Below are 21,851 nucleotides of genomic sequence, written 5' to 3'. Positions count from 1 at the left end.
CCAAGGCTACGAAGGTTGTAAAGAGCCAATTCAGGATTCAAATCTATGGTCCCTGATACCAATATCTAAATAACCATTTTTGGTAATCCTATTAGGCTGGAAAAGTCCAAGCAACAGACAATATATATTGTCCAAGAACCACTATAGCCTAAAAAGAGTCTGTAATAGTCTAACCATCTCAGCTACATGTTGTGATATTAGCCAACATTAATTAAGGTCATTGAATAGAAGCTCAGTCTTTTTCTGACCTACTATACATCTCAGATCTTGGGAGTTCTGGGTTTGGGACTTTCAAGTACTGGAAGATGTGTCAATAGGTAAGACTCACTTGCTAACGGGAAGATCAGTTTTTTATTAGGCAAATTAAATATAGAGGAACTGTTGTGCCATTTCTTTCCTACAGGGCCTTTTATTCAATTAGGTTGCACAGTTGATAGAGTGCTGGGCCTGGAATCAAAAAGACTGATTTCAAATCTGGCCTCAGACACTTACTGTGTGACCCTGAGCAAGTCACTCAACTCAATTTCCTCACCTGTAAAATGGTGATGATAATGTCTCTTCATCCCAGAGTTGTTGCAGTTTAAATGAGATAACATTTATAAAACAGTATATCACCTGTCATATAGAAAATGCTAAATAAAAGTGTGCTTTCTTTCTTCATTTCAAATGACCATGTGAAATATTATCAGGATCTGGGATATGGATAGCTTCTACAAAACAAAAAATGCCTAGGTATTACTTAGCCCTCATAATCCTAAACTGGGGAGCAACCTGAAGAGTGATTACTAGTACAAGAATTTTACAAAACAAGTACCATGAGTTAGTTAATTTAATACTTTGAAATAGCTCCAAAGGGAAAGAGAATTACAGCATAGGTGAACTGCACATTTTGACTGATCACAGCAGGGGAATCATATAATCTAATAATAATATTGTGTAAGCATAGAAGATATAATATGTATAAAGCACACAATCATTCAAAGCTATAAACTAGAGATATTTTCCTAAATTGCATTAAACATTTATATTTAGGTTAATGATGTCCCCTGGATTGCCATAGAGGTATATCACCGGTAAGTTGGCTATAAGGCAATGTGTTCTTTGGCATAACTCCTGCTCTATATCCAGTAGATTTAATAGTTAATATTTAGATAGTGCTTTAAGGTTGTAAACCACTTTACAGAAATTTTCTCATTCGATTTTCACAATGATCCTATGAAGTAGGTGTTAATATTATATTCTTGTTACAGATGCAAAAATCAAGGTTGAGAGAGGCTATCTCTATCTATCTATCTATCTATCTATCTATCTATCTATCTATCTATCTATCTATCTGTTTGTGACTTGGCCAAGGAACTGAGAACTGAGTGCATGGATGCCCATCAATTGGAAATGGCTGAATAAATTATAGTATGTTAATATAATAGAATACTATTTTTTTAATAAGAAATGATGAGCAGGCTGATTTCAGAAAAGCCTGGAAAGACTTATATGAACTGATGCTGAGTGAAGTGAACAGAGTCAGGAAAACATTGTACATAGTAATAACAAGATTATGTGATCATCAGATAGACTTGGCTCTTCTCAGCAATGCAATGATTGAAGACAATTCTAAAATGACTGAAGATGCTATCCATGTCCAAAGAAAGATCTGTGGAGTCTGAAGGAAGATTCCACTCTTTTTATTTTTTCTTTCTCATGTTTTTTTTCTTTTTGTCTTATTCTTCTTTCCCATGACTAATGTGGAAATGTTTAATATGATATATCAGACTCCTTGTTGTCTTGGGGAGGGAGAAAAAATTGGAGATAAAAAACTTGTAAAAGTGAATATTGAAAGCTTTACATGTATTTGGAAAAAAATGTCATTAAGTGGTGGGGGAAAGTTCATATGTCAGGATGCTCTCAGGAAAAACAACCAACCAACGCTGGAAAGTCCTCCATGAACTCAAGCAAAGTGAAAATGTACTGTATACAACATAGTAGCAATGTTCTGGGATGACCAGCTGTAAATGGCTTTGCTATTCTCAGGTACAATCATCTACAACTCCTCTGAAGGACTTATGATGAATAATCCAATCTATACTGAGAGAAGGAACTGGTTGTGTCTGAATATAAATTGAAGCACTCTCTCTTTTTTTAGCTTATTTTTTTCTTGAGGGTGTTTATTTTCAGGAGGGTAGGAAATCTATGTTTTCTTTAACAACTTGACTTTTATGGAAATGTTTTGCATAACTTCACATGTAGTTGAGGGAACCTAGTACTGAATTTTTTTTTTTTTTACAACAAATGTAAAGGAACATCTAGGTGGTGCAGTGGATAAAGCACCAGCCCTGAAATCAGGAGGACCCAAGTTCAAATGTGACCTCAGACACTTAACACTTGCTAGCTATGTGACCCTGGGGAATTCACTTAACCCCAATTGCCTTAGCAAAATAAATAAATAAACAAACAAACAAATAAATAAATAAATAAATGGATGTAAAAAAGGTTGTTTTTTTTTTTTTTTGTTGTTGTTGTTGTTGTTGTTGTTGTTGTGGTTGTTGTTGTTTCCAAATGTAATGGGGAAAGTATTAAGTAAATAAATAAAAAACAAAAAGGATCATATGGACATACGGTTATACTTCCATAGATATAGAGCTGAAAGGGAATTTAGAGGTTATAAAGTGAGAAAAGTGAGATTCAGGGAGGGGAATTGACTTTCTCACAAGGTGATAGAGATAATATATGGCAGTTATCATTTGTACTCACATCCCAGGACTCATTAGAAAGGTAGTATGACTCAGGATAGAACACTGAGTTAGAGTCCAAGAAAACCTTGATTAAAATCCTTCCTCATGCATATATATATATATAAAATATATAAAACTATGATCCTGGGCAAGTCACTTAATATCAATTTTTTTTCTGTTTCCTGTTCATCTCTTCTTTCCTCATCTGTAAAATAAAGGAATTAATTAGGTAATTTTAAAGTCTCTTTTGCTCCTATATCTATATTCTTATGGCTCTATCATTATCTTGGCATTTATATAAGGGGCTTAATTTTGCTCCACTGAGTCAATATTTTTGTATAAATCAACCCAAAACACAGCAGCATCAAATATTTTCTATACTTCATAGTCAAATGTATGACTGTGAAGGTGTCTGCCATAGGAAACCATCTGTAACAGCTTGCATTTTCCTTTCTTACAGTTTTATTACAGCTATCTCCAGTATATGTTTCGGTAATTTTCACAATGATTTTTATAGAGATGAGAAAACAACCATATAAGTCAGTAATTTCTGGTCTTTTTGACTACCTTTTATTTCTCTATAATAATTTCATCAATGATTTCAGGTTGTCTTCAACTCTAGAGGCAATGTGGTGGACAGAGAATTAAGTAAATAAATAAAAATAATTTCATCAATGATTTCAGGTTGTCTTCAACTCTAGAGGCAATGTGGTGGACAGAGAATTAAGTAAATAAATAAAAAACAAAAAGGATCATATGGACATACGGTTATAGTTCAATGATTTCATCATTGATTTCATCAATGATTTCAGGTTGTCTTCAACTCTAGAGGCAATGTGGTGGACAGAGAATTGGTATCGAAGCCACAATGACCTACTGTCTTTTGCTTCTCTTTGTATCTCCTTTGTAACTTAGCACAGTACCTGCCATATAGTAGGCACTTAGTCAATGATTATTGATTAAGCAAATGACTTACCCAGGTTCATGTCCTGTTTCTCATAATATATAACTTTCTGAAAATATTTAACTTCTCAGTACCTTAGGCAATTGTCTAAGACAAATTGCAGAGAAGATGACAACATGCACTAGTATAGGGAATTACTTAGGAATTCCATAAACTTGTGAAATCATAGGTTTAGTCCCCATTTATAATCAGTTCTAAATCTATGATCCTTTGGTCCTACAATCGAAGGTTAGAAGTCAACATTTAATGTTCTTTTCACTATAGCAGACCTCTTGATAGATAAATTATTCAAAAATATTCCAAGTATTATTGTCAAGTTAAGGAGTTCTTAACTTGACATAACATAAAGGAATCTTATGCTTGTCAAGTGTATTTATCAGTGTCATGAAGGATCCATCCAGAGTTCAAATAGAAGAAATTTTTTCACATAACTGGCAAGATCTACTCTATGATTCTCTATTCAGATGACATTGTATTAATTTTAACAAGACCTGGAACATTATAGACATTTTTCATTGAAATCACAATTGCTCAAAAAAGAAGAGATGAACAGGAAACAGAAAAAATCAACTGGATGAAGAATACTTAAGATTATTCTATTGCCAACATTACAATGTATTTAGATGGTCAGGTAGTTTATTATTGCCTCTATCTTGGACAGACATTACAAATGCACAATATCTTGAACTCTGAACTGAATAGGAGGATAGCAGTCTGGATTTAAGTTAGGAAATTTGCAGTGTTTACAATGATTTTGACTTACTTTCCAACACACATACACAAAGTATCTTTTTTTAAACACTATTTCTTGCTATGTGTATGCTAAACATCTTCAAAACATAAAATATCCTACTTAATCTTTGATGAATCAAAATTATAAGTAACTCAAAGGGAAATCTGATTTGGGGATGGAAGATTTAATAGCATATTATTAATAGTTATTTATGTGAAAAACTTGGCATATGATAGATATCATCTAGAAAATATAGGCTCTGAAAAGGCAGCGGGCTAATAATATAGCAAGAGTGATGTATAACAAATGGACAGTCTTAGTACTACACTGATAAGCACACCATATTAGATAGATAGATTTGAAATGGATAAATCAATCATCTTTGAAGAGAGAGTTTGTAGAATAATATTCACAGGAATTATACAGGCTGGGTTCTATTGGATGAGAATCTTCATCTGTGAAATAATCTAGAATTAACAAAATCATAGATAGACTCAATTATTGAAGTATACAGATTTTTAGGAATTGGTAAATATATAAAAATTAATAAAACTTCAAAAATGTGTTTCTATACAAAATTTGATTCAATAGGAACCATCCAGACAAAAAAGAGAGAGATTTAGCATGTGTTTGTTTCCCTGTACATTTAAGTGCCCAGTCTCTATTGCATTGTGATGGGATGATGGCACATTAAAAACATAATCCTATTATCAACTGGATCCTGCTTGATTTATGGAGAAATCTTCTTTGAAATACTCAGTATGAGTTGCTGGCACATCCTAAAAGAAAGTAAAGCTAATCTCGATTTCCAGATATACCAACAACAACAAATAAAAACCTAATGATAAAGAAATAAGCATTACATTAGTAAAGTCTTTCTGTTGTAGAGATCAGGTCTGGTACTAATAGAAATTCATGTTAATAAGCTTGAAATGATCAGATATTTTTATTTTCATTTTTTCTTCAAATTCTTATTTCACTATATAATTTGCTTTATCTCAGAAATTCGCATTTCTTTTAGTTACTGAGTCTGTACTTGCTCACAAAGCTCTCTTATACCCTAGAATTCACATCTGGGAAATACTCTGTCTCCTCTGTAGTCCTTCCTACTGATTGAATGGCTCCTTCCATTGTATCTATTTAAATGAGATACCCAGGCAAGCCTTCTTTTCATTTCTCACTAAACTGCACTCAAGACTTCTCCTTCATGTAGCTCATACTTTACTTCCATTTTCCTTTTTGCTTCTTTTTATATATTTTATATATTGCCTTCTACAATTAAAATGCAAATTCCTTAAGAACTGATACTTTCTTTTTGTTTGTACTTCTATTTACAGTGCCTGATTATAATAAATGATTACTAAATGATTATTGACAGACTTTGACCCAGGGCATATAGTGTTGTCAGAGTAATCTGGGACCCAAACATTTGGTCTGCAGAGATTATCTAAAAAATAATAGTAAGAAGAAGAACTATTTGGCCTACTTGTTCTTTTCCCATTCTTAATATTCCTTCAATACTAAAATTATAGAATCTATGAACCAGCAACACAGTTCATATTTCATGCTGCATAACATGGTAGAACTGTATTGAATCATGGGTTGGTCTCATTACTGACCCTGTGTGGCAGAAGAGAAGAAATATTTTTGAAGGGAGATAGTTTCCTTGGTTAAATTTGAGATTTAATGTTCAATGTTTCTAATTCTATGCTGTTGATGATCAGGCAAAGGCCTGGTTATTTCGCACATATGAATCATGTTATAGTTTCAAAATACTTTTCTATCATTAGCAACTTCTCAGTATGAATCAGACTAATTTTATCATGTCTTCCTAACAGAGCAAGAAATAGAAAGAAGGAGACATATCTTTCCCAGAATTATCACAGGGAACTGAAGGCAATTGCCTTCCTACATCCCTGAGGTTGATCTAATTCTAACAACAACAATAATAATAATACCTAGTATTTACATAATAATTTCAGCATTTTAATAAAGCATTCAGCATTATTAATAAAATAAAAGCATTTTAAAATTATTACTTTATTCTTAAAATAATGCTGTAAGGTGGGTGTTATTTTTATTCCCATTTACAGAATAAGGAAACTGGGCAGACAGAAGTTAAGTGAGTTGTTCAGAGGTCATATATGAATTTTAGTCTTCCTGAGTCTAGGTCCAGCACTCTATGCACCTAATTCTAGCTGCCTAATTCTATCCAAATGCTTTAATTTGGTCTCATAATCAGCATGATTTCTGGAATTCCAGGATGTAGTTGTAGAGTATTGAGCAGGCCCAGGTAATTCTAGTTTCTTGAACATGGGGAAGTCCAAATTGGTCCTAGAGATCTGCTGGGCAGAAAGATGGGGTTTATATAACTATAGTCTTCCCATCTCTGCAATGTGGGGAAAGAAGTGCATTCCTGTATCTTTTTTATAAGGTCAATATTGGCTATTTAAATTTCATAAAATTCACTTTTTATTTGTTGCTTTTGCTATTCTTTCCTTTTAGATTGTCAGTCATTATACACATTTATACATGTACATATTTGTACATATGTATATTGTTTTATTGATTTTTCTTATATCACTTCATGTCAGTTCATATTAGTCTTCCTCTGCTTTCCTGTATTCTTAATTTTTCTTTAATATTAATTTGTAATATTTTATTTATGTAATACAATTTGTTTTGTGATTTTTGATTCTTCAGCATCTACTTTGCTTTAAGTTGTTTCTTAAAAAAAGAAAAAGAAAAAAGAATACCATTATATTCCTCTGCACTTCCTAGACTTTTTCTTGCATGGAATAGAGACTGTCTTATCCTGGGAGTTTATTTTGCCCTTGAACTTCTCACATGAGATATATATTCTGCCCCTTGCCCCTTCCCTCTGGTTGGCTGCTTTCCCCCAGAACATCTAGTATAAGGAAAGCTCCTAGGTCAGTTATATCTTCATTAAAGGGTTAGGTCACATTCCTGATTCTCCAGACTTTCTCTCCCTCACATCTTCTCAGTTTCTGTTTATGTCTCTCCTCCTTCCCATTAGGATGCATCCTCCTTGGAAACAGACAGGGACTATCTTTGTTTCTGCTCTTATTGGTGTATCTAACTCTTAGGATAGTGCCTGACATGTACTAGGCACTTAATAAGTGCTTGTTAACTGTAAATATTTTCCTGTATGTGAAACATTTTATCTTTGATATCTTTAGAGTAATATGTCTAGTAATAGAATTAAAAGGTCAAAGATTAAAGACATTTTAGTCACTTTCTTAGCATGATTTTAAATTGCTTTCTATAATACCCAGACCACTTCATAACTCCAAGAACAATGTAACAGTATGGTTGCTTTCCTACAATCCTTTCAACACTCTTACTCATCCTTCATTCTTTACCTAGAATCAAATCCACCATGGAAATGTAATGAGTTGAATAGCAATTTTGAAATCACTGCATTTGACTTCTTGCCAGGTACCAGTCTTTCAGGGTCATATTAAGTTAATTATAGAGCTAAAGTTCAAATCCAGAAATTGTCACTCTCAGACACTATTCCAGCCTGTCTCAATACCCCCATTGGTAAGAGAACTAATTAGACATGGATTTTTAAAAGAGACACTGTTTCACACAGCCAGGTGCTAGGGGATTTGGGAGCTTGGGACAGTCACTTGAAATTAATGTCAGCACTTCTTATAAAGCTATCTCTATCCCAGTGATGGGTGGTCTTGCCAGATGGTCTTATAAATCCTATTACCCTCTCATGCCCTCTTCTTCTCTGTCCTACAGTCAAAATCTTCTGTGTTATCATTGTCTCTAGGAAAAGCAGAGAAAGAAAACTCTGCATAAGTCCTGTATTCTTGAAACTAAAAGTATTGATGATGATAATAAAATAATCCAGCAGAGTCATTAAGCATATAATCAAAGGGCCAGAAATATCATATTTTGCACATTCCCAGTCAGACAATAATCCATCCTATTTTAAGGAACTCTAAAAATTCTAAAACTTTCTATAGCAAAGGATTTGACTTCATCAACAGCAAAATTATTATTCCCATGTAACTAAATTCTATTCTGGTACTACTTAAAACAATTTTCCTCCCTCTGCTCAAGAGAAATGTCACCCTTGGTCACTATCTTCTTATACATGTTTGTTCAATTGTTTTTTAGTCATATCCAATTCTTCATGACTCCATTTGGGCTTTTATTGTCAAAGATAATAGAGTGATTTACCATTTCCTTCTTCAGCTTGTTTTACAGATGAGGAAACTGAGGCAAACTGAATTAAGTTACTTGTCAAAGATCATTTCAGATTTGAATTTAGGAAGATGAGTCTTTCTGACTCCAGGCCTGGCACTTGATCCACTGTGCCACTTACCTGTCTATCTTCTTATATGAGATGTCTCCAAAAGTTGTATGGGAGATTAGAAACTGAAATAGAATTCCATTCCCTGAGATGTTCTGGTATTTCAAGTGACTAGCCATGGGGAATGACACATGTCAACTTTGCATATCTTATGATATGTCTTCTGTCTTTATGTAGCAAAGTCTAATAAGGAACAAAAAGGATACCGACATAAATAATTATGTTATCCAACACAATAGAAACATAACAGATTTACAAAACAAAGTGCTCTGTTGTAATCTTGGGGAAAATTGTTATGAATGTGAATGGAGGTGGATCAGGAAAATCTTGAAAATGAAATGTGTCTGACTTTAAAAATGAACAGTAAAAGAATAGTTGATTAATTCATAAAGGTATGACCTTGCAGTGACTATTTAAGGATACACAGTTATCTAATTTGGCTGAAGCATTGAGTATAGAGTTAAATAAAATGTAATGAGATTTAACATATAGTAATGAAGATGGAAAGGGAGTATGATGGCCAGGTTATGAGTTTTTATTTTTTTAGTACCATATAGGGAAATTAGAACTTAGGAGGAAATAGGGATATACTGAAGATTTTTGAGAAAAAAAGTGACATGATCAGATTTATACATAAGAAAGAATATTGTGCTGTATCTATAAAAAATTTTATTTCCAAGTAAAATATTTTCTAACTATTGAGTATTTTAGTGCCATTGCTCACTCTACTATATTTCATTTGCCAGGCTTGTGGCATAAAAAGAAGGAACAGGGAGTGAAACTGGAAAGAATGAGGAAAATTAATGTTGGGAAAGCAGGAAAAAGAGAAAAAAGAATCAGATTGTGGAAAAACAACATAAAAGCAAAATACAATACCAATGTGAAATGGTGGGTAAAATTAATTATCTGGATAATTCAGAGCAAATACACATTTATCTAGATAATTTGATGAAAAAGTGGGCTTGGGCTGATTTATAAAACAGAAGCCTTTACAATTTTATTTACTTTGTTAAGGCATAAAATCTTTTAACATGGGTGGGGTGAGGGGAGACAAGACATGTAAATAAATAAATATGTAGAGAGGAGAAGAAGAGAGGGAGGAAAAGAGAGGAGAAAGATGATGGAAAGAAGTTCAGTTAGAATTACAGAATTATATCAGGAGCTCTTTGAGGAAAGGGACAGTCTTTTGGTTTTCTTGGTACCTTCATGGTTTAGCAGTACCTAGTACATAGAAGGTACTTAATGTTTATCATCAACAACAGCAAATCAGAACTTGATTGTATCTTAGAGATCATTTACTGAAACTTTATTTTATTGATAAGTAAACTGAGTCTCTGAGAGAAATCAGAGTATTTTAGGATGATAGATCAAGAGATGGACAAAAGTTCAGAAGCCATATAGTCCAACCCCATTATTTTAGATGAGGAAACTGGGGCACAAGGAGGTGAATTTATTTGCTCAAGGTCACTTAGGCAGTAAACATCAGAGACATAATTAGGGAACCTTACCTGCCACTATCATAGGTTAAGCAAAAGAAACTAGTATCGAGTCTAAGGCTTCTGGTTACAAGCGAGATATCTTTTCCATTACCCCACCAGTTTCACAGAATTGTAGCTTTTTGGTACAGAAAAGGACAATAAAGTTATTATATTGTGAATGTACATCTTTACATCTTGTTGGCTGTGTTTAACTTCTCTGCTATATTACCCTACACACCACTATACCACTTATTCTTGATGTGTGAATAGGGATCACTCATCAAGCCTAAATTTTTGGAAAGTCATTTGTTTATTAATAAGAAGTTGCAATTGACATATGATTTTCTATATTGTACAGAATGCAACAAAACGGGTGCTATAAAAGAGTAGATAACATAAAAGTCACATGGGAAGAGACAAATAGGAATCTCACTGAAGGAACCACTAAATTGGGCACATCTGTTCAAAACCTAGTTAGCTGACTTTCCATTCATTTATTATTTCCTCCAGGAAAGTCTCATCAATCCTCAGAAGTGACCCGCGGTTCTTATAGGCTAGGCCAGCAGAGTTCAAACTCCGACGGACCTGAAAGAGTTGGAAAGTCTTCTGCTACAGGTCTGGCGATGAGAAGACCAGCCTAATTTCAAAGAGGTTCCTCCCGGGAAGTTTAACAAGCAGATGATGCATGTTTCTTTTTAATTATTATCATTATTTTTGAATACAGCAAGTACCGGCGCTAAAGACGCTGCTTTCCTAATGGTTAAGTATTTACTTAATTTTTGCCAGCCCCCTTTCAACTTTCTCCTCTTTTCAGCAGCCACTTTGACTAAGTGAGCAGCTAGCGAGGGATCCGGGTTCAGATTCCTCCGGCCTCGGGGCGGAGAAGTAGACAGCACTGGGACTGGGTTCAATTTGGAATTACTCCGCGCCCCTCTCTTCCTCATTTGTCGCTGACCCCTTCTTCACTAATTCCCCTGCAAAGACTGAGAAAGGTTGAAGCACTTTGCTGCGTCGTAGTGACAAGTGCCGGGAATAAGCCGGTTGTCGGGCCCAGCGCCCATCACCAACTCTGGGAATCCCCGGGACGCCCGGTGCTCTCCAGTGGGGGCTGTCACTTTCTCCGGTCCTCTCCTTTCCTTTCCTCCGTGCTGCCGCCCCAGCCCGGCCTCCCTTCCTACCCCGCTCCGGGAGCAGTTTCTCCTGACCGCTTCTGCCTGCCACGTGAGGGGCGTCCCCGGGCCTGCCGCGATCGCGAGGGGTTCGTGTTACTAGCAGCCAGCCGCGGCGCGCGCTTTCTCTTGCTGCCGCTCCGGCTCCGGCGTAACCCAAGCCCCGGCACCGTAGCTTTTCTGGGCAACTCGTGCCTAGCGCCTTATTGCCCAGCAGCGGATCTGCCACCTCCTGCTGCAGCAGCTGCAGCAGCTGCAGCAACAGCAGCATCAGCTGCGGGAGCAACCGCCGCGGGCAGCTGGAGTCAGAGAAAAGAGGAGTGGAGAAAAGCGAGGTGGGGGTTGGGGGAGTGGAGTGGAGTGGTGGTGATCCGGGCTGGAGAAGCGGGAGGACAGGAGGAAGATCAGGGCGAGCAAAAGGGGGGATTCTCTGCCCTCCCCCCTGTCTCCTTCCGGGAGGGAGGATGCAGACTCTGAAACTGGCGCTGCTAGGCTGAGGCTGGAGCATTGGAGGTACAGCGCTGCTCCGTGTGTGTATGTGTGTGTACGTGTGTGTGTGCGTGTGTCTCCTGTGCATAAAGAGGTGAGGGGAGGGGGAGGAAGAGGAGGAGGAGGAGGAAGAGGAGGTGGCGGTGGTGGAGGAGGAGGAGAATGCCAGGAGCAGCAGCAGCAGCCGCCGCCGCCGCCGCTATGCTCCCAGCTCAGGAGGCTGCTAAGCTCTATCACACCAACTATGTACGGAACTCCCGGGCCATTGGCGTGCTCTGGGCCATCTTCACCATCTGCTTTGCCATCGTCAACGTGGTGTGCTTCATCCAGCCCTACTGGATCGGGGACGGCGTGGACACTCCTCAAGCGGGCTATTTCGGGCTCTTCCACTACTGCATCGGCAACGGCTTCTCCAGGGAACTGACCTGCCGGGGCAGCTTCACGGACTTCTCCACCCTGCCCTCCAGCGCCTTCAAAGCTGCTTCCTTCTTCATCGGGCTCTCCATGATGCTCATCATCGCCTGCATCGTCTGCTTTACCCTCTTCTTCTTCTGCAACACGGCCACCGTCTACAAAATCTGTGCCTGGATGCAGCTCACCTCCGGTAAGTGCCCGCCCGCCCCTCTCTCCTACGGGAGGGGAGGGAACTCGAGGTGTCCGGGGAGGGAAGTGGCAGAGCCCGGAAGGGGGCATTGGATGAGAGGAGATCATGAGGGCAGGTTTCTCTTCATGGAGAAACTTAATCGGACAAGGGTTGGGAAGAGAAGTGGACAAGGCCAGTACTCAGAAGTCACCCCCCTACCCCATCAGATGGCAAACCATCCCGCGGCGTTTGGGTGCCTTATAGAAAGAAGTCCAAGGGAAACCCACCTGAAGAGACCAGTTAGCTCCTAGTTAATTGTTGAGAAGAGTCCGTTTGCAAAGGTGAAAGAAGAGTCACTGAAATCCTCAAATTGGAGCAATCTGAGGGTGTGAGGGATAGGGAAAAGTGAAGAAAGAGAATTTGGGAAAGGTTTCCTGGAGATTTTGGTCTTGAAATTTTTTAAATCAGCCTGATAAACCTGGAACCTCTCTGGTCTATGTGTCTGTCATTGCTGGAGGACAACTGAAATCTCTGAGCGCTAGGGTTGGTTTGTGTCCATCTGCCCCAGGCTGGTTAAATAAAAAAAATCCTGGGTCTATCTTGGACACTTGAAAATTCTCTAGTGGTCTCAGTCTTTTAAATGACAAATATAGAGTTCTTTGGAGATTTCCCAATGTTAAGTTTGTGATTCCTGCTTGTTGGCTGTCAAAATATCATTTTCCTTCCCATCCCCACCAAGAAGGAGAAAGTCTTCTTGGGAGAAGGTTCAAGTTTACTTTCCCTCATAATTCCATTTTGGGGAGTGCATTTAGGGAAGTAGAAAGCAAAGCAAACTAATTTCATTTGCATTCTCTGGAAAGATTTTGCCTATTTGAGTGAGGTTTTGGATAGGTGAAATAAATATTAAAAAAATTAATTGCCAAGCATCAGAGTGACTTTTACCCCTCAAAATAAGTAATAAATCGATGCCTTAGTCATTTGAAGAGTTTAGAAGTAAAACTGTTTCTTTCTTGTTCCTTTGATCAACTTCTTTTGGAATCCCCTTTCTACTCTGACCCCCTTCTTTTCCAAATACTAACCCTGATGTCCTAAGTTGGTTGGCCCATTCCTGTCAAGATATATCAAAAAAGTTGTCTGATTCCCAAAAGCTGATAGAATGTCCAAATAATAAATGCATTTTAGATAGTTAGGCTTTTTTATTTGTATTCCCTTTTATTTTTCTAATTTTTCAAAGGGGTTAGTTTCAAAATTCTATAGTTTATCCTAAGAGCCTAGCACTGTGTTCTAGGGAGCAGGATTTCAGACTCTGAATTTACAAGGCAATTTGACATATGGACTTCTGAGTATCTTGTCAGTGTTTGATTTCTCTTCTATTTCATCCTATATAATACTTTTTTGATATGAGAATGGCAAATCTCCTTGAGACTAAAACTGTGTGAAAGTCATTTCTTTTTATAAAAAAAGTGTCCCAGTTGAATGATTATACCACACCACTCTAAATACCTGTATTGGAAGGGTACCAAGAAATGGTCATGAATACATTGATATGGGAATTTTGAAATCCCTACAGGAGGATATTTGTTTTCCTCATAGGGGAAAAAAGATATTTTCTCCACACTTTTTTTTCCTGAACTACTGTCAACTTTAATGGCACTTTTATACATGGTATAACTTTAAAATTTATGCCAAAAAATAGACTCTTTGGAATGAATGTGTGCATAACAAAAACTCAGCTAGCGTTGCTCTTTATTCCTATTCCTGGTTTGACCCTGGAGAGAAAAAGGACATGGAGGATGCAGATGTTTGGGGAGAGACGACCCTGCACAACTAATATAATTTCTGTCAGTTAACTGACCTATTTAGGTTTGCTGATTCAAATCAGATTCATTATTCAAACCACTGCAACTAACCTTGGATAAAGATATATTGACATATGTTTATAAGATTTTATACATTAAAACCTAACCTTAGTACGGCACTAGAAAAAGAAATCATTTTTTGGAGAAACTTCACAGAGCTTCAGTTCACAGCAAGCTGGGTTTGACTTTGAAATGTATTCTTTTCCTTCTTGCTCAGGTTTACTGTTTTGAAGTTGCTTTTAGTATTTTATAAAGAATAACCATCAAGCATAAGAAAAGACACTTTAATTTTTTAAATGAGTGTCTTTTCCTTTGGAATAGTGAAGAATGTATATTCTCAAGAATTTGATATAGATTTTTCTTTCAGCTATTACTGTGAAATGTTTAGGGCTTCTCAAACTGAAATGATAGGAGAAACTTTTTCTTCACTTTTGGAAAAGTATATATCCATACATGTGTTTCAAACCTCTATTTAAAAAAAATTCTGGATAAGACTTATGGAAAAATAATTATATTTACTAACATATCATTGAAAAGCACAATATTTGTGTTACAGAATCAAATCACATTAATGTAGAATCAAATTAAATCAAAAGCAATAACACTCACTGTTTTGTTAATGAATATGGCATAAAAGGTCCTTCTTAAGGATAGCCATATTTAAAAAGGTTTTCTATTTTTATGAGCTTAATGATATCAACAAGATATTTTACAGTATATATTGTGAACTTAATTGAAAACTGTACACTGTTAACTTTTTATCTTTAATCGTTCTCTAGTACTTACAGTCTACATGTCTCTAGGCTAATCTCCCATCTAATTTGCCAAATATGAAAGACCAGATTTAATTCACCATTCATGTTTAGAGAATGTTTAACTCTTCTGGAAGTAAAATGATGAGTTTGTGTATTTAATTATCAGCATTATTTCTGTTTTAATGGCAACATATCATACAAGTTCAGATCTAAAAAGTCCATATGGAATGATAAATATTGATGGTGATGAAAAACATATATTTTGTTTATTGCAAGTCCATTACCAAGAATCTTCCTCTTTTTTCCCTCCTACCCCCATTTTGAACACTGGTTTAGGACCAGTACACTTGATTTATGATAATCACTGCTATTATCACAGATTTATATGACATTTAAAAATGTGTAAAGTAAGTTAGTCAACAAGTCAAGTTAAAAAACATTTATTAGATACATAATATATTCCTGGCAATGTGTTAAACAGTGGGGATGCAAAGAAAGACAAAAAAGAGTTTCTTTTGCCTTCAAGGAAATCACAATGTAATGGAGAGACTAAACAACTAAGACAACATAACTGAAGCTCTGTGAACTTTCTCCAAAAATGACTTTCCTTTTTAGTGCCATAATAAGGTTAGAATTTGATGTGTAAAACCTTGTAAATATATATCAAGGTATCTTTATCCAAGGTTAGTTGCAGTGGTTTGAATAATGAATTTGATTTGAATCATCAAACCTAAATAGGTCACTTAACTGACAGAAATTAAATTATTTGTGCAGGGCAGTCTTTCTTCAAACATCTGCATAACATAAGATATAAACAACTAAGTACGAATAAGATTTATAAAGGGTAAGTTGGATATTGATTTCAGAGGGGAGGCACAGGCATTAAGGGATACTAGTTAAGGCCTCTTACAAAAGAAGATATTTTAATTGAAATTTGAGGGAAGTCAAGGAAGCTAGAAAGTAGAGATAGTAAAAGAGAGAGTCCAGGGTCAGAAGATGTGGGAAGAATAGGAAGGAGATCAGTGTCACTGGATTGCAGAATAAATGGAGTAAAGGGGAATTAATGTATAAAAAGGTTAAAATATTAAGAAAGGGCCAAGTTATGAAGGTCTTTTAAAAGTCAAAAAGAGGATTTTGATCCTGGAGTTAATGTGGAATTATAAGAGATTATTGACTAAGGGGACAGATAGCAGGATCAGACTGAAAGAACAGTTGGATATCTGAGTGAAAGGATGTATTGAAGTAGGAAATCTTGAGGAAGAGAAAGCAAACAAACCATTGTCCTAGTTCAGGCAGGAAGTAATGAGGGATTGCTCCAGGACAGTGATATGGTCAGAGGACAGATACAAGAGATATCCTGAAGGGTAACTTGACAGTAATTAAATTTGGGGTGGGATAGAGAATGAAGAGTCAAGGTTGACACCTCGGTTGTGAGCCTAATTAACAGGGAAGATGTTTATACTCTTGACAGTAATAGTGCAAATTAGAAAAGGTGAGGTTTGGGGGACAAGATAATTAGTTCAGTTTTGAACATGTTAAATTTAAGATGTCTATAGAGCATCCTGTTTAAGATCCATTAAATAGTTAGAAATAAGAGCCTAGAGGTTAGGAGATAGGATAGTGTGGGTAAGTATATCTTTGTATCATTTGTAGATTATAACAATTGAATAGATGATTATCAAGCTAATTAATGTTGAAGAGGAAGAGAAGAGATCTCAAGATAAGGACTCTGGGACACCTATAGTATGCAATCACAAGCTGGATAAAGTTACAGTGAAGGAATATGAGCAATGTTCAGATAGATGGGAGGAGAATGAGGTGAGAATGGTATCTTGAAAATATAGAAAACATGAAGAAAATGTAAAAGAAAATGAAGAGAGTGTGAAGAAGAGAATGATTGCTGGTGTCAAAGGCTTCACAAAGGTCAAGAAAGATGATGATTAAGAAAAGATCATAAGATTTGACAAATACGATTTCATTGATAACTGCAGAGACCAATTTCAGTTGAGGTATGATCAGCAACCAGACTTCAGAGATCAAAAGAAAGTTAGAGAAAAGGAAGTAAAGATACCAATTTTATACCTTTTTCTCAAGCAGTTTAGTTATAAAAGAGAGAAGAGATGCTGGATGATAGATAACTTGTGGGGATAGAAAGTTCAAGATAGGAAACATGAGTGTGTTTGTGGGCAATAGGGAAGAAGCCAGTAGGCAGAGAGATATTTAATATGAATGAGAGTGAGAATGATAGAAGGAGAGATCTTCTGGAGAATTTAAAAAGGAATGGGATCATTTGTACATGAAGAAGGGTTTGCTTTAGCAAGGAGAAAGGTGAGTTTTCATATAAGACAAGGGTAAAGGAAGAGATAGCGGTGGGGTAGAAGCATTTGAGTGATATAAAATTAGAAGGGGGTAAAGAGATAATCATGGGCAAATGATCTCATTTTTTTCAGTTAAATAAGAAATGAGCTTTTTTTTTCATATACATACATACATATATACGTACGTACTTTTACATACATTGTATTATTTGGTCCTCAGGTCAATCCTATGAATTTGGTACTATTATTATTCCCATTTAACAGATTAGTAAACTGAGCCAAAAAGAAATTAAATGATTTTTTTTCTTGTCTACATGGCTAGTAATTTTTCAGACAGATTTGATTATAGATTTTCCTGAGAAACTCCTATATTTAAGAATTTTGATCTCTCTTTTTTTCCTTTTAGATTATAGATTAGAGAATTATCATTTTTCTTGAGTGGGATTAAGTGATTTTTTTTTTTTTAGGCAGACAATAACTAAATGCTTATCTAATCAATCCATTGGTTGTTAAACTGAAGTCTATGGCCCTCAAGAAGTCTGTGGGTTGATTAAGTAGGGGGCTGTAAGCTTAGATGAGAAAAATTATTTTTTTGTTTCCACTAGCCCCTAACTGAAGTTTTCTTCTCTATTTTAAAAACATTATTTTGAGAAGATTCCATAGACTTCAGCAGACGCTAAAGGTAATGATGACTCAGAAAAAAAAAATTGAGAACTTCTCATCTTGTCTAGTTCCTTCCTCCTATTTTACATATTAGAAATTGAAAAATGAAAGTGCCCAAGTTCACTGCAGAATAGATAGCAAACCTAGAATTCAAATCTAGAATCTCTGATTCACTTCCAATGGTCTTTTTATTGCTTCATATGAAGTAACTTGTTCCAGATCATTGAAGTAGAAAAGAGAGTCAAGATTCAGTTCTAGATCTTTTAATGGAAAATTCCTTGCTCTTTCCACTTTGCCATACTTGCCTGAAAATATTTTAATTTACTCCAAAAACATTTTTTCAACATGCTAGCCATGTTAGCACTGAAAACTTTATATGAAAATCATGTCATTTTAGATGCTGGTATGAGGTCCTTGACCTCCTCCTTCCTCTATTTTCTTCAAATAATTATCAGCCTTCCTAGTGTAGAAACAAGTCACTGTTTCATTAACGCTTTCTTAATATATGGAAATTATGTGGATATGTTAATTAGTTTCATATACCATTGAGAAAAGGTTTAAAATTACATTCTTTTTTTGTTTTATGATACCTAAAACTCTCAGTATAATATATAAAGTTATATATATGACATATAATTTTATATATTGTATTATATGCATTCAAAGAGAAAAGAATTTGATTGTAATCTGTTTCCTTCCTATTGTGGAGAAAAGGTGAATCTCTAGTTATTCTTGTAGGTTAATAAACTGCACCTATGTTGGTTGAGGATGGAAAGAGAAACTCCTATCTTTAAGAATCTTGATCCCTCTTTTTTTCCTTTTAGATTATAGATTAGAGAATTATCATTTTTTTTGAGTGGGATTAAGTGATTTTTTTTTAGGCAGACAATAATTAAATTTTGTAATGTTTTACAGACTGCATAATGTCTTAAATTAGTTCAGAGGCATATATATAAACAGGGTAAACTGAAGAGCAAATGTCAGGTGACACATTTTCTCTTTTGAATTGGGGGTGCTGCATTTTTCACTAGCCTAAATCTCCAGATGGAACGGAAGATTTTGCATAAATCCAAGTACAGATCACTAAATTGAATCCAACCATTGAAAAACAAATGAGAGCCAAGATAGCCACAACCATCCTATCCTAAGCATCTGACACATTCTAATGAAAGAGGTGAATCTCTCTGGCAAAGTTAAAAGAATTAATTACATGAATTCAATGACTACTGTGAGTAAGTTTGCCATAGTGGAAACCATGCTTGCAAAAGAACCAGAAAATGAGAGCTCTGGGGCTGTCCTATTGACTCTTGTCATTCACTTCCATGCAGTCTTGGGCAAGTAATTTAGCCCAACCTGGTCCCACTTTTTTCATGTGTGAAATAGAGATAATAATACTTGGATAGCCTACTTAACTTGCCTAACAAGGTGTTTTTGAAGCTCAAATAATAAGTGTGTAAAACATAATGCAAATGTTAATATGTAGTAAATGGATGAGATAACCTTTTTGTTCTCATATTCTACTGACCAGCTCCTTTTCTAAAATTACAAAATGATATTCTTTATGTGAAAATGAAGCTAAAATATAAGAATACTTTAGAAATAGTTAAAAAACACAACTACCTCTACTGATATTACTGGACTTGGCACATTGTTAGAGTTCAAGTAAAAGGAAAAAAAAGTGGACAAGCCTAATTTTAAACTTTTAGCATGCTATGGCTAGAAGTGAAGCCACATATCTTTGACAAATTCTTCTTGGCATTAGTTCATGATTTGCTATCACTATGTTAATTTTCCTCCTAGAAAAATCCTTTCTGACCCATGGACTTTTTTTTTTTTTTGGTTAATCTATGATTTTGCTGATGTGGCAAACACTCAGTGAGAACTCCTAGTTTTACATCTTAGTCTCAGTTTGAGAAAATTGATTGTCACTTAGCCAGGTCTTTCTAACTTGAAACTATGCTATCTATTAGGCTAAACTGCTTGTCATTGAATGACTTCAAATTCTTAGAAGGCCACTTGGAAGATGATAAAAATGCCTAAGGAATTAATAATTCCCCTTGCAACTCTTCCTTTCTCCTATACCATTTTTACTTTGTTCAAATTTTAAATATCAAATATGTACTTAAATCCAGTTCCTCTACTCAGGAGGACCCTGACCCATGTTAGACTTTCTGTATCCCTGTTTTGATGACATTATGATAGGGAAAAGAGAGAAAGACTATTATCTTTTCTTTTCCATTATACGCCTATTTCTTTTCTATCAGTCAAGTGGCCCCAGACTTTGACTACCTTGCTTGTCTATATCTTTAAGATTCAGAATCCAAGGATGAGTATGGTTGGGATTTATCTCAGACTAAGAGAACTGAAGACTCTCTGGTTTTACTGTTGTTGTAAGCTGCTTTTGCCTGGTTTTACCGTTGTAAGCTGCTTTTCCTGACAACTGAAGAGAACACTAGAATAGGGGAGTCTTTGCTCAGATGGAACTCATAACACCTTGAGTGGAGGAGCTGTGAAGAAGGCTGAGAGAGAAATTAGGCTCTACTGATACATTGTCAACCCTTTTCCTGGATGGAGAGTCAAAAGACCACAGGCAATGTATACTGATAAGAGTTAATCATAATAATTCACATTTATTTAGTACTTTGATCTTTGCAAAATATTTTCTTCTACCCAGCTGCTACTAAAATTTTCATTGTGTGACAATATGTCCCACCTGCTAAAAAGTATAAGTTTCTTTAATGTAGATTGAATTTTCAAGAAGTGAAATAAATTTGTAAGTTATTTGAAATGAATGATTTATAAATTTTTTCCTTTAAAAATGACAAATAATTTGTCAGTTGAAGAAGTGTTGAAAAATATTAATTTGTGTGTCAAAACAAACTGTATTTCATAACACAGAGCAGTTTTTAAGTGAACATCTGTGAAAAAGAATGAAGAGCATAAACACACATAGTATGTGCTGTACGAGTATGTATGTATATGTGTGTGGTGAGTTCTTCATTTAATAGATTTTTGCTAAAACAAAAATGTTAACAAGTTTTTATATTGTATTGTACTTTAAAAGAATGATGATAATAATTATTATGTAATAAAAATGTTAACCAAAATGCTTTCTATTTGAGAATGTGAGAATAAAAGGTTTATAATTACAGTTTTAACTTGGTAAAAGATAGGGTGTAATAACTGATATTCTTGATGTCCAATTTGTTACAATTTTTATATGTGCTTTAGAAATCTTTTTCAGTGAGGAAGATTTTTAAATGAGAGAAGAAAAAGCCAGTAGAGCTTATTCCTATAGTTGTAGCCTGTGGTATAGCTCACTTCTGTGTGTGGTGGGAAGAGATAAACCATGAAGAGAGCAATGGAAGGTCACACTGGTGTGAAATGAAAACAGTCTTCAGTAGAATTCTAATTCAATGGATTTAATAGGATGGCAATAAGAATGGTTTCAAATATGGAATATTTAGAAAATACTTGAACTTTGGGTGTCAGCAAACAAATCTAACTAATTTGAATTCTTTCTTATCATGATGAATTGACTAACATTTTTTTGCTTGATATGAAGAGGGACCAAGAAGCTGACCTCAACAGTAACTCAATTATATCAAGAAGAGCTTCATATTGGAAGAAAGGAGAGGCTCGTTTAACACAAATACAATGTTGATCTGAAAAACTATCAAGACACTGTAAAGGAAATATTATAACATCCCAAGTCCTTCTATACATATCCCAGCCAGTAATATCATTTATTTCCCAACGCTTA

General features: G+C 35.5%; 1 protein-coding gene across 3 annotated transcripts in view; it reads left to right on the top strand.

Moving 5' to 3' along the window:
• The first annotated feature begins 12,058 nt into the window (after positions 1 to 12,058).
• Positions 12,059 to 21,851, top strand: part of LHFPL3 (LHFPL tetraspan subfamily member 3) — a 718,932-nt gene continuing 709,139 nt past the window's right edge. For all 3 annotated transcript variants that reach the window (XM_051962557.1, XM_051962555.1, XM_051962556.1), the window contains exon 1: positions 12,059 to 12,514. In XM_051962557.1, the coding sequence (XP_051818517.1) occupies positions 12,073 to 12,514 (442 nt within the window). In that variant the 5' untranslated portion in view covers positions 12,059 to 12,072. The remainder of the gene's footprint in view (positions 12,515 to 21,851) is intronic.

Source organism: Antechinus flavipes, chromosome 5 (genome assembly GCF_016432865.1).
Source record: "Antechinus flavipes isolate AdamAnt ecotype Samford, QLD, Australia chromosome 5, AdamAnt_v2, whole genome shotgun sequence".
In the NCBI taxonomy this organism is placed as follows: domain Eukaryota; kingdom Metazoa; phylum Chordata; class Mammalia; order Dasyuromorphia; family Dasyuridae; genus Antechinus; species Antechinus flavipes.
Note: the sequence above shows the minus strand (reverse complement) of the source record. Positions and strands in the feature narration are given on the sequence as shown.